Source organism: Neophocaena asiaeorientalis, unplaced genomic scaffold, assembly GCF_003031525.2.
Source record: "Neophocaena asiaeorientalis asiaeorientalis breed wild unplaced genomic scaffold, Neophocaena_asiaeorientalis_V1.1 scaffold473, whole genome shotgun sequence".
Lineage (NCBI taxonomy): Eukaryota > Metazoa > Chordata > Mammalia > Artiodactyla > Phocoenidae > Neophocaena > Neophocaena asiaeorientalis.
This window is the reverse complement of record NW_020174935.1, coordinates 608,994-621,804: the sequence shown is the minus strand read 5'-3', so window position 1 is coordinate 621,804 and position 12,811 is coordinate 608,994. Positions and strand designations below refer to the sequence as shown.

Here is a 12,811-nt window from a genome sequence, read left to right as displayed (position 1 = left end):
CACAATAAAGGTGTACTTCTTGCTCATGTGACTGTCCGATGTGGATTGTCTGGGGAGTAGGGGGTGAAGGTCTGTCCTTCAGGTGGCTCCCCCCACCCCGTCCCGCAGGGCTTCACTCCCTCCAGTGGGTTCTTGCAGGATAGGGGGAGGGGAGGAGAGGGGGAGGGATGGAGGGATGGATGGAGCAACACCGAAGAGGACCAAAATGAGGTTTTCTAGGCCTGAAAGTAAACTAAATCACTTGCACCCACATCTTACACGGCCGCATCTAACTGCAGGGAGGCTGGCATACAGTCTAGCTGATGCCCAGGCTGGAGGGGCACAGTGAGGTCAGGGGATACATTCCCACACTGTCTGCATGCTGCAACCCCCCACCCCATGCTCCACAGCTATGAGGTTTCGCGGGGGGTGGGGGGGATGCAAAGCGTGTGCAATGTTGAACTTTTCCCGGCTCTCCGTAGCCCACCACCTGCCTCTCCACCTGAGGCATCCTAGCCTGGGTCCTTGGGCAAAAGCAGAGCCCCCGGGGCCTGAGTTAGAAGATTCTGAGTCTGGGGGCTGCCCCATTCATAGCTACACTTGCTGTACCCCGACGCCCAGGGCACGTGGCTGCTTAGAGCCGCCTCCCCTGTTCCTACCCCAGCCTTCCTGCGTGCTGCTCATAGAAGCAGGGCTGGCGTCAGTCACCTCAGGCTCTTCCGTGCCTGGCTTGGCCACTGGGCATCCTGGGTGCTCAGTAAATGTTTACAGGATGAAGGAGAGAAGGACAGAGGGACAGAGGGATGGAGGATGAGGAGCCTTGGGCAGTACATGCTGGGCAGACCAAGGCCATCCCCACGGACAAAACTGTTACAAGCTGGGCGCATTTCTGCCTTCACCTGGGGGTGGATTTTTCTTTTTATTTATTTTTTTAATTTTTAAAATAAAAAAAAATTTTTTTTTTTTGCGGTATGCGGGCCTCTCACTGTTGTGGCCTCTCCCGTTGCGGAGCACAGGCTCCGGACGCGCAGGCTCAGCGGCCATGGCTCACGGGCCCAGCCGCTCCGCGGCATGTGGGATCTTCCCGGACCGGGGCACGAACCCGTGTCCCCTGCATCGGCAGGCGGACTCTCAACCACTGCGCCACCAGGGAAGCCCTCTTTTTATTTTTTACTGAAGTGTAGTTGGTTTACATGTTGTGTTAATTTCTGCTGTACAGCAAAGTGACTCAGTTATACACATACATACATTCTTTTTTATATTGTTTTCCATTATGGTTTATCCTGGGATATTGGATATAGTTCCCTGTGCTATACAGTAGGACTTTGTTGTTTATCCGTTCTGTATGTAATAGCTTTTGCATCTACTGACCCCAGACTCCCAGTCCATCCCTTCCCCTTCCCCCTCCCCCTTGGCAACCACAAGTCTGTTCTCTGCGCCTGTGGGTCTGTTTCTGTTCTGCAGATAGGTTCATTTGTACCATATTTTAGATTCTACATATAAGTGATATCACATGATATTTGTCTATTTGTCTTTCTTGGATTTTTTCTTTACATGCATTTTTTAAAGTTTTAACTGAATTCATGAATTTGGGGGTGGGAAATACATGCACGTGGTATAAAAGTGTCTACAGCGAGAAACGGCCTTCCTGCCCCCTCCTTACCTGGCTTTCCTCCCTGGGAGAACCGGCATTCCCCATTTCTTGAGGAGCTTCCAGAACTATTCTAGGCTTAATAAATCTCGGCTATTATTCTCATCTCCGTGGTGCTTCTGTTTATTACCCTCTCCTGCAGCCAGAAAGCCTTGCTCTAGGGGAGAGGAGAAGTGGGCTTATTGCGAGCCTACGACGCGTGGTCACCAGGTGAGGTGCTTTACGCTCTCCTGCTGTTTGGTTCTCCTGACACCCCTGCAGGAACTGTTACCCCTCATTCTACAGGTGTGGACATTGAAACACAGGGAAGCAGGTCACTCAGCTTCCAAGCAGCCTCAAACCGGGTCCTGCTTCCCGCTTGGAAGGGAGTCAGCCTGATTCTCTCCCCAAGGTCTTCAATGCTGTTTTCTCACTTCTCTGCAGACAGAAACTTCTGCAGAGCTGTTCTTTCTACTCTCCCTCCTGCTCTCCCCATTCCCTTTTCTGAGAGGGGCAGCAGCTCACAGGAAAACCCCCGGAGGCAGAGTTTAAAATCAGGAGACAGCAGAGCTGCTTCTTCTGACACTGGATGGAACTTCACGGGATCCCTGGGCCTGTGACACTGCACATAGATAGACATGCACCTTTCCAAAGAGGGGTCTGTCACTTTTCATCATTAAAAAAAAAAAAAAAAAAGCCCTGAACTGATCCCTCCTCCCCAAAAAGGAGGAAAAAGGGATTATAAACCATGACTTGAGAAGAAGCAGAAGGTTCTAGAAGGTTCAATAAGTAGCCATCAAATTGTTTGCAAAGCCTCCCAAAATAGTCGCCTCTGAATGCTAAACTGAGTAAGGGGCTTCCTGGAAGGCTGGGTGAAAAGGGAAGTCTCAGCAAGTTGGGGTGTCTTATCCCATGGCTGGGGTACACCTAAAGGGACATGTTTGTGTGAGGTCTGGGTGTTACTGTGTGTGACTGGATGAAGGTGTCAGAGGCTTGAGGTGGCCTGTGAGATGGGGTGGGAGGGAAAAGAAGGGGCCTTGCCCCAAGGGCTCCTGTATGCAGCAAGGCATCTATCTGAGAGTGAGAGACAGCATGTGTGTGAGGGTGTACACTCACGCCTCCTGCTGCAATACGCAGGGTGCCCCCCCGACCCCCCCCCATTCCCTCACCGCCCCCAGCGGAGGAGGGAGATCTTTATCTGGCCCCTGGTGCTACAGGAGTTTCAGGCTTTCTAACCAGCCAGATCTCCCCCGCCTCCCCACCCCAGGCCTTGCCCCCTCCATCCTCTGCACAGGAAGTGGGCTGGCCTTGGGGTTTTAGTCTTTGGTGGCTGGCCCCATCAGCCGTCTACTACCTGGGCCGAGGGAGCCGGAGCTGGGCCCTGGGGAGATGGCTACAGTCCCAGCAGTGGAGAGAAGCAGAGACAGCACGCCGCAGCCCCATGTCCCAGCTAGGTAAAGTCTCACCTTGCCCTTACCCTGCCCCTGCCCAGTCCCCAGGCACCCGGGGCTCCCTCCTGGCCCCTGCCACCAGCCAGGGGGCTGGAGGTGAAGGTCATGGGGCTGACTTTCAGCTCTGACTCAGATCCTCCAGAAGTTTCTGCCTGAACTCCCATCTGCCAGCCCTCACCCCCAACCTTATCTTAGAATCCCCCAGTGACAAGGCAGGCCCTGCTCTCATGGCTCAGGCTTGAAGAAAAGCTGGTCCCTGGTCCTAGGCTTTCCCTCCCTCCCAGCTCTCCCCATGGGAGGCCGGGGGCTACTTTGGGATGAGGGGCTTCCCCAGGCCCTGTGCTGGGCCCCCCAACCCAGAGGGGTGGGGAAGGAGGTGGGAGTCCTGGGAGGGGCAAGGCCAGCTGAGACTCAGATGTGCTGGGTGCCCAGAGGCGGTGTGGGATGTGGGTGGGAGAGGTGCTGCCTACACCGGGGAGGTGCCCCTGTGTAAAGGATACCTTAGGAGGCTGTGGGGCGAGGGGAAAAGAGAGGGACGCCTCTGAGACCTGGCTATGAAGTGAGTGTGCTGCGAGGTTTCTGGGAGCCCTGGGCTGGAGGCCGGACCCCCGGGTTCAAGTTCAGCTTTGTCCCTTACTTGGCTGTGCGACCGGTCAGGACAGTAGGCTCTCCAGGTGCTTCTGGAGGGGATGGGACTCCATCTCTGGGGCTCCCTGCAGGTCAGGCTCTCCCTCCACTCCTGGGGGCCGAGACCTCCCACCCTTAACTGTGTTTGGAACACCTGAGAGGCGGAGCCATCCCCAAGCGTCCCCCTGCTTCCCCCACAGCCAGCATCCCATGCCCAGCTGGGGAGGCGCCCCCAGACTTAAACAGCAAGAGGGAGCCCTGTGGTGGGGGGTTTGGCCAGAGAGGATGAGGGGAGACGGGATCCATCAAGGTCAGAGGTCAGGTGGGACGTGTCTCCGGCTACCGAGCTTGTGCTTCATGTCCTCCCCCAGCCGCCCTGTGCCCTACATCCCATGATGTCTGCCCTGGCAGAGCCTCAGACAGCAACTGACTGAGTTCAAATCCCAGCTTTACCCCAAGAGGCTTAACGAGTACCTCAGTCTTCTCATCTGATAAAAGGAGTCATAATGGTACCTACTCATGGGGTTGCTGTGAACTTTAAATGAGTTAATATCTGCGAGGTGCTAATGGCAGCGCCGGGCGGCGTGAGGGCTGAGTATTAGTCATTATCGCCACCATCGTCATTATCACCGTCACCGCCGTCATCACCATTGTCATCCTCTTCTTCTAACTTGACATCAGGCGACCCGGGTTTGACTCCCATCCCTTGGGCAGCTCTGAGCATTAGTCTTGGTGTCTATCGAATAAGGATGACAGCACACACTCTCAGGGCTGCGCTGGGGGCCTAATGAGTCAGTAAGTGTGATCGGCTTTGCAGTCACGAAGGGCAGGGCACACATGCGTGGGTGTGCGTGAGAATCCAGGACGGAAGGCACTGGGGACTCAGAGGTCCCACTTGCCCTCCCTGAGGCTGGGCCTCTTCCTTGCTCTGTGACCTTGAGCAGGTTCCTTAAGCTACCTGAGACTCGGTTTCCTCCTCTGCAGGAGGGTCAGCCTTGGGGACTGCTAGAAGCCCTCCTCACCCTGCCCCCTGCATCCTCCTTGCGCTTTGCCCTCTTGGGGTTCACTGCTGCACCCTTTCGGCTATAGGTGGAGGGGAGCTCATTCTAGATGATGCCACTTCTGCCCAGCTCGCTTTGGCTGGGGCTGTGCTTTGGCCCTGACCTTCCTGTGATCCTGCATACCTTTGCCTCCACCCTTCTCCTCTCACCCTGAGGCTCTGTGCCAGATCCTGTCCTGGTCCTGGCTGGCCCTACTGGCGAGGGTCCGGCCCCAGGTGACACCCTCCAGGGGATCCCCAGGGCCCTTCCCCAGGGCCATGATCGATGAGTGAGGGGCACAGGGATCTTGCTGGAGCCCCTTGCCTGGGATCTGTGCCCTACGGGGACCCAACCCTGCGACCTTTGCTATAGGGGGTTGGAGGGTCCAAAGAAAGAGGCAACCAGGTCCGCTCCGGGAGTGTTGCCCTGTGGGGATAGTGGGACGGGCAAGGAGGTGCCCCCGGGTACTTCTCTGGGCTCCTTTCCACACACAGGCCAGATGCCCACTGGTCGGCCATGCCCCTGCCGGTCCCTGACTCCCCAGGGTGTGGATGGATATTGTGGGCCTTACCTCTGGGGCCAGCGCCTGGGACACGGTCTGGGCAGGGCAGAACCACGTGAGGGAATGGACTTTGGGGTGGAGCGCGGGGACGGAATCCAAGCTCTGCCTCTTCTGCGATGTGACCTTGGGCTGGTTAATGGCTTGGAGCCTTGGTCTCCTCATCTGTGTAAGGGGACGATGCACGCACCCACCCCCTGTTGCTGGGCAGATTAGATAAGCTGGTGTACGGGAAGCGCCTGGCACAGGGTGGGTGTTCAGCCCCTACCCGCCACCCCACTCCCTCCACGAGTATTGCTGTGAGGTATTGTTGTGAGGTAGTCAGCACACGTTTATTGGGCTCCAGGCAGTCTACCCTGGCTCAGATTCCACAGCTGCCTCTTATCTGCTGTGTGACCTTGGGTAATCTGCTTCACCTCTCTGTGCCTCAGTTTCTCATCTGAAAATGGGGATAATGAGTGTATCTCCAGTAGATGCTCTTATTGCCGCAATTAAAGAGTTCAAAATAGAGCCCAGCATAGAGAAACCTCTTGACAAATAGTTTTGGTGTGGTTAAGGGAGCAGCCGGGTAGAGAGGAGGTGGGTTCTAATTCCAGCTCTGAGCTGGCCTCCCTATGTGGACGTAAGCAAATCTTTCCTCTTTCTGGGCCTCAGTGTCCCCAGCTTTTGAACAAGGGCTTGGGCCTGCTCTGAGAGTCCTTTCAGCAATGACAACATGGGTCCCAGAATCTCAAAAGGGGAGGAAAGAACATGTGTGGGATAGAGGGATCAACAGATACGAAGGCCCTGAGGCTGGCATGGTGGGGAGCAGAGGGGTGCACCTTGAGAGGACAGGGCCCAGCCAGTCTCTTGGGCAGGGGAGGACGTGGCTGGGTGCTCATTCGTGCTCTCTCCCCTGCTTTCTCCATCCAGGGCTCCCTTCCCCAGCTCCCACCCGTGGCTGTGATGGCGGCTCCTGCTCTGTCCTGGTGTCTGTGCCTCCTTGTCCTCTGGCCCCTGGCCATCCCTCGGGCATCTACATCGGTGAACGGTGAGGACCCTGGCATCTGGACTGCTGTGCTTTCCCTCAGGGAGGAGGCCAAGGCCCTTCTAGAACTTCTTCCAGGACCCCTGCTTCTTGGTAGAAGCTCCATCCGCTGGGGCAGGAGGCGGGGGGGAGGGGGGCAGTGGGACCAGAGACCAGGTGTCCGCCTTCTCCCTCAGCCCTCCACCTGCCCGCACCGCACCCATGTGCCCCTCCAAGCCGCAGGAAGACACCGTCTTCTTGTCCCTGCCCTGCCTCGACCTGTCTGGGGGTCACTGCAGGCTATGGGGCTCAGTTTTGTCCTCTCTCAGATGGATTCACGAACCCCTTCTCTGCCTACCAGGATTGACTACTTCCTCACCTGGTAGGTACAGGAGTGGCGGGCGAACCCCAGAGGGCCATGGGCACCCTGCAGCCAGCCACGCACGCCTCATCTTACCAGCAGATGCTTCCAAGCTCACGTGCTTCTACAACTCGAGAGCCAATATCTCCTGTGCCTGGAGCCGGGATGGGGGACTGCAGGTCACGATGTGCCACATCCATGCCCAGCCGGATAAAAGGTGTGTGTGGGGTCGACAGACAAATGTACAGAATCTCAGGGAGGTGAGACCTGATAGTCACTGACTTTTAGACTATTGAAATCCTAGCTCTCAGACCCCAAGAACTCTGCACTTTGAGAATCTTGGAATAATAGGACCCACAGACTCTTGGTGTCACAGAAGTCTGGAAGAACTTGGGGGTCGGATATTTAGACTCCTGGACCCTGAGTGGCAGTGGGGCGTGCAGTCCAGGCTGCAGTGGAGGGGCTGGGCATGAGCCAGACAAGGTAGTTTGGGGACATTGGGCTGCTCACCTGCTATGCCGAGGCTGGACTCAGTGTTAGAGGCAAAGCGGGCAGAAGGGGGATCCCCAAACTTTTTGAGTAACCTGGGATTTTGACAGATGCCTAGGGCAGCTGTGGGGACAGGGAACTGGGGAGTGGCTGGGGAAGACTGGAGACTGGGAAGGAGGTGGTGAAGTGTCACCGCGATCCAAACACCCTGGTGGCAGCCAGCAGAGGTGGCTTTGGGGTTTGACCTTGGCTCCCAGGTGGATGGTGATTCCAAGGGGCTCTGAAGGCCCCATCAAGGATCATCTTCACCCTGAACCCTATGGGGAGACTTTGGAGGGCTTTAGGCGGGGAAGGCTGTGTGTCCTGAACTGGTTTGTTTCTAGATCGCTTTAGCCGCCGTGAGGCCTGGCTGGGATGAAGAGGCAGGAAAAGATGCTCACGAAGGGAGGTGGGCACGTGGGGGTTGGCATAGAGCTCGGGCACAGACCAGCAACGCTGCATGGGGACTCTCCCAAGGGCCAGCTCTGGGAGGGGGTGGTCCGTCTTTTTCTTCTAAGAGGGTTCTTTTGTCTTGAAAGGCAGTGGAACGAATCCTGTGAGCTGCTCCCAGTGAAGCCGGGATCCTGGGCATGTAACCTCATCCTAGGACCCCCAGATGTGAGTAGCCATAGCTGAGGGGAGAGGCCAGGGGGGCGTCCTTCCGGGGGAGGAGCTGGGGCCCAGCAAGCCCAGTGGCCGGGGGCTGCGACAGAGCAGGCTTCTGGGGCTGAGGAGGCAGAAGGAGGGAGATGGCATCCAAGGAGAGCAGAGGCCTGACCTGGGGGTCGAGGGATCTGAGGTACGTGAGGCATCGGCCACTCTGCCTCTGCTCCTGCTGTGTCCCCCATGCTCTGTGGGGGCCGTGACACCCCTGTGTTCTTTATCAAGTGGGGAGAGCACCTACTAGTCATAATAACCTCCATATCCGACTCCTCCCGAGGTCTGGGCAAGTACAGGGCAGGGTGGGGTTGACAGTGTGGATCGCACAGCTGGACGGTCCGGGTTCCAGCCCTGGCTCCATCGTATACCAGCTGGGTGACGTTGAGCATCTTCTGAGTCCCAGTTACCCCTTCTGTAAAGGGGAATAATAACGATCCTTACCCTGTAGGGTTGTTCTGAGAATCAAGCGAATGCCACCCAGAACAGAACATGCACTTGACCCGATTGCCAGGGGATCCTTACGACTGTGCGTGGGTACCAGCACTGTCCCCTTCTTACCAATGAGGAGACTGAGGCTCAGAGAGGGGAGGTCCCTGCCCAAGTCACATAGCCAGGGAGAGGCAGAGCTGGGATTGAACCCAGATCTGTGAGACCCCCAGCCTGGGTCTTTCAACCTTGCACTAGGCTGCCTCTCAAAGAGCAGGAGGCCATGTGCATCAAATTATCGTCTGGCAAACCCTTCTTGGCAGCGGTGGGCACCAGGGATGCCCAGACCACATTTTCCAACCCTTATCAGGTTCTACACATTCTCCAGGAGCAGGGGGACGTGGAGATGAGCTCACATGACACAGCGTAGCTGATAAAGGCAGAGCCCCTCGAACCAGATTGCTGTGCCCGTCCCCCGCAGCTCTGCAGATCCTGGCCCCATCTAGCTGTGTGGCCTTAGGCAAGTCCCTCGGCCTCTCTGTGCTTCAGTCTCCTCACCTGTAGGATAAGAATAGTAATTGTGCCCGCCTCATTGGGTACTGAGAGAATTAAATGAGATAATATACGTGAGGGGCTTAGCAGAATGCCTGGCACAGGGTCAGTACTCAGCAGAATGTGTTATTGGCATCTTTGCAACAATCGGTATGTAGCCGATTGTGTTAGTTGGGTACCTAGGCTAACTTCGTTGGACTTAACGAACAAATTGGACTTACGGACGTGCTCTCGGAACGGAACTCGTTCATATGTAGGGGACTTCCTGTAATAATGTGATGATACTATTATTATCTGGGAGCATCTGGCCCCCACAGCAGCTGGTAGACGGGTCCTCGGGGTGGAGACGAAGCAATTGTTCTCCGCTCCAGGAACTCTGATGATCAAGTTCAAGGTTTGCTCACAGTGGGCCCTGCGGCAGGTCAGAGGGGCTGTGCCCGGGGTCCTGGGCCTGAAAACACCATCCCGGACCCCGGAATGCAGATGCTAACAGAGCCTGCACCAGACCCTCCTCCTGCAGGGCTGCAGAGCTGCCCTCCGCACAGGGAGGAGGCCGCCGTAAGCTGTTCACTTGGCCAGGGGCTCTGTGGGGCTCTGGACGCAGAGGCCTGAGTTTGCATCCAGGCTCCCCTGCTGACCGGTTGTGTGATTTGGGGCAAGGTCCTTAACCAGTCCCAGCCTCAGGTTTCTTACCTGCAATGTGTGGATGGACAGCTGTGAGCTTCAGCCAGAGAAGTGCCTAAGGTACCTGAACAGGGCCTGCCCACAGGAGATGCTCGGTTCCTGGCCATTTCCTTCCAGAAAAGTGAAGGTGCGGGGCTGGAGAGAGATGCGGAGAGGAAGCTTTCACACTCAGAGCTATAATGCAAGGATAGGTCCGGACCTGCACCTTCTTGGGGGCTCATCCTGCTTGCACACCTCTTGTGACGGGGAACTCCCTCCCTCCCAAGGCAGCTCACTTCACTTGGATCAGGGATTGACAAATTACTATGGCCCGTGGGCCAAAACCAGCCTGCTGCCTGTTTTTATAAATAAAATTTTATTGGCACACAGCCAAGCACATTTGCTGTCATGTTTTTTCACGGCTGTTTTCACACGACAACGGCAAAGTTGAATAGTTGTGACAGAGACCACATGACCTGCAAAGTCAAAAATATTAACTAACTGACCCTTTTCAGAAAGCTTGCTGAGCCCTGCCTCAGGCGGAGGGGCTCAGGGAGGGGGTCCTGTTTGTCGCAGTCGCGGTCTCCCCTCCTGTCTTCCCCCGTCCTCATCCCAGCAGCCTCCCCCTCCCCGCACCAGCTGCTGGCAGCTACATCCCTGGCCTCCTTCCCTTGCAGTCTCAGAAACTGACCATAGTTGACGTCATCAACTTGACCGTGATGTGCCGTGAAGGGGAGAGGTGGAGGAGGATGATGACCCAGAATTTCAAGCCCTTTGACAACAGTGAGAGAGGACTCCAGGGTGGGGCTGGGAGGGGGTTGGAGGGGTGGGCACCTCCCTCCCTGTCTCCCCCTCCCTGGAGCCACCCTGCTCCAGTCTCTCCCCATCAGCTTCCATGCCCACATCTGACCAACCCACTGCTCGCTGAACTTGGCATGAAGTCCCGGGCTGCTACCCTGGTGTTCAAGGCCACTTGGCCTGGCTTCCCTCTCCAGCACGCCTCCTCTTGTGGCCTATATTCCTGCCACACCAAAGCCCAGCTCCCCAGATTCAACTTGCCCATCCATGCCTCTGAGTCCTTGCATGCGCCGGCCCCACTGCTTGGAAGGCTCTTCCCACCCGGAAAATTCCCACTCACCCTTCAAGGCTCAGTGAAGAGTCACCTCCTCCAGGAGTCCTTCCCAGACTCCCCCACCTCTTTCAGGGTGTTTATGTCCTGGGTCTTTGCTGCCTGATTATGGGTCTGTCTCCCTCACTGGGCTGTGAACTTCCCTGAGGGTAGAGCCTCTGCCATCCCTGTGTCTCCATTCTGAATAGTCAACATCAGGCTCGATCTGGGCAGTGCTCTGGGAAGGTTTGTTGAACGACTCAGTGCTCTGCCCCACCCCCAGCTCTCACCCCCCTCCCTTCCCGAACTTGGAGGTCATCTCTAGGGAAGAGACGGGGGCAGAGTGTGAGATCCAGGGTTCTACATGCAGCCCTGCCTTAATTGAGTGTAATCTGACTGGCAGATCATTTAACATGTCTGAGCCTCAGTTTCCTCATCTGTAAAGTGGGGATAACCAATTACCTGCTGCCAGTGGTTGCTGTAAGGAGTCTATAAGCCAAGACACAGAAACTACTTAGCACGTGCTCAGTAAACATTTGCTTATTATTATTTGTGTGGTTCTACAGAGTCTCAGAAGCATAAAAATTTAGAACAATTGAACTTCAGAATCATACAATCTTACAATCATATAAGGTTGATGAGATAGAATTAAATAAAATAAATGAGATGATCCAGGTAAAACTCTCTGATCAATTCTGAGTGCAGAGGAAGGCTGCCTTGATTCAGCAGGTATTTAATCAAGAGTCTACCATGTGCCAGGTAATGTTCCAGGCACCAAGGATACCCGAAAGAATCAAGTCGTTGCCATCAATGAGCTCAGAGTCTGGTGGGGGAGACAGAAAATGAATAAAGGACCAGAAGTAGATATTTAATACGTTGGGTGTTGATAAGTGCTAGGAAGAGAAATGAAACAGGCGAGGGGCACAGAGAGTGGTGGGTGGTTGGGGAAGGCTTCTCTGAATATGTGCTATGTGAGCAGGGACCTGCCAGTCTCTGGGGAAAGGGAACGCAGGGAGGGAGAAGCACGTACAAAGGTGGACGTGGGAGCCCGGCACGGCTTTTCATCTCAGCATCAGCCTCCAGTGTCCCCCAAGCTTTTTCTCTCTCCTTTTTTCTCTTCCCATCTCCAGTTCGTCTGATGCCCCCCCACTCCCTCCAAGTCGTCCACATAGAGACCCGCAGATGCAACATAACCTGGAATGTCTCCCAGTTCTCCCACTACATTCAAAGCAATGTGGAGTTTGAGGCCCGGACAAGGTCCCCGGGCCACAGCTGGGAGGTGAGTACCTAGCTCCATCCCGACCTGCCCTGATTCCTTCCTGTCCTCGTCACCCTGTCCATCCTTCATCTCAGCAAAGCCACAGCAGCCCCTAAGCAACCCCTGCCGCTCCTCTGTACTGCCTGCCCTGCTTCCCCCTCCCTCCGTGTGTCCCCTGACACCCCAGGGGTCCAGCTGGTGGTGGATTCCAGGCAAGACTTACAAAGCCAAGAGGCAGGCGACTGCCCTCTCTGGAGATTTCAGAGGCCCTGAGCAGCCACCCTTCCCTCTTCAAATCCAGCGTGGTCCAAGTCCACGGGAGTTGGGACTTCCTGACGGTCCAGTGGTTAAGACTACGCCCTTCCCTTGTAGGGGGCGTGGGTTCGATCCCTGGTCAGGGAAATAAGGTCCCACATGCCAAGGGGTACTGCCAAAAACAAACAAACAAACAAAAAAAAACAAGTCCACAGGGGTTGGTCGCTTACTCATTCATTTATCCATCCCTTTATTCGCTCACTCACTCACTCAACAAACATTCACAGAGTACCTACTACGTGCTAGATGCGGGGAGAGAGTGGAGGGCAGGCCTGATGAGCTGCCTGCTCTCAGGGAACTCACATGGGGGATGGGGGCAGACAGCTGGTGCCCAGAAACAGGAGACGACGGGATGTCGATACATACTATCATGAAAATTAAATGTGATAACACGGCTGAGAAGGGCTGGGCCAGGCTACTTCAGATTCAGGTGACCAGGGAAGACCTTTCTGAGATCTGGGGCTCAAGCAGGAGCTGACCTTTTGAGGATCTGGAGAGGGTCTTCCAAGCAGAAGAAAGAGCCATTGCAAGGGCAAGACATGGCCTGTGTGTCTAGGGCACCGGAAGAAAAGCAAAAAGGGTGATGCAGAGGTGGGAGAAGTGTTTGGGAAATCCCTCTTTCTCCTTGACTGGAGAATAGACTATAGC

At 55.7% G+C, this 12,811-nt stretch overlaps 1 protein-coding gene across 1 annotated transcript in view; it reads left to right on the top strand.

The window, feature by feature from the left end:
• The first annotated feature begins 2,921 nt into the window (after positions 1-2,921).
• The window catches only part of IL2RB (interleukin 2 receptor subunit beta), an 18,239-nt gene continuing 8,349 nt past the window's right edge, over positions 2,922-12,811 (top strand). The window contains exons 1-6 of the mRNA XM_024761611.1: positions 2,922-3,063; positions 6,199-6,316; positions 6,679-6,870; positions 7,721-7,799; positions 10,160-10,265; positions 11,721-11,869. Of these exons, the coding sequence (XP_024617379.1) occupies positions 3,051-3,063; positions 6,199-6,316; positions 6,679-6,870; positions 7,721-7,799; positions 10,160-10,265; positions 11,721-11,869 (657 nt within the window). The 5' untranslated portion in view covers positions 2,922-3,050. The remainder of the gene's footprint in view (positions 3,064-6,198; positions 6,317-6,678; positions 6,871-7,720; positions 7,800-10,159; positions 10,266-11,720; positions 11,870-12,811) is intronic.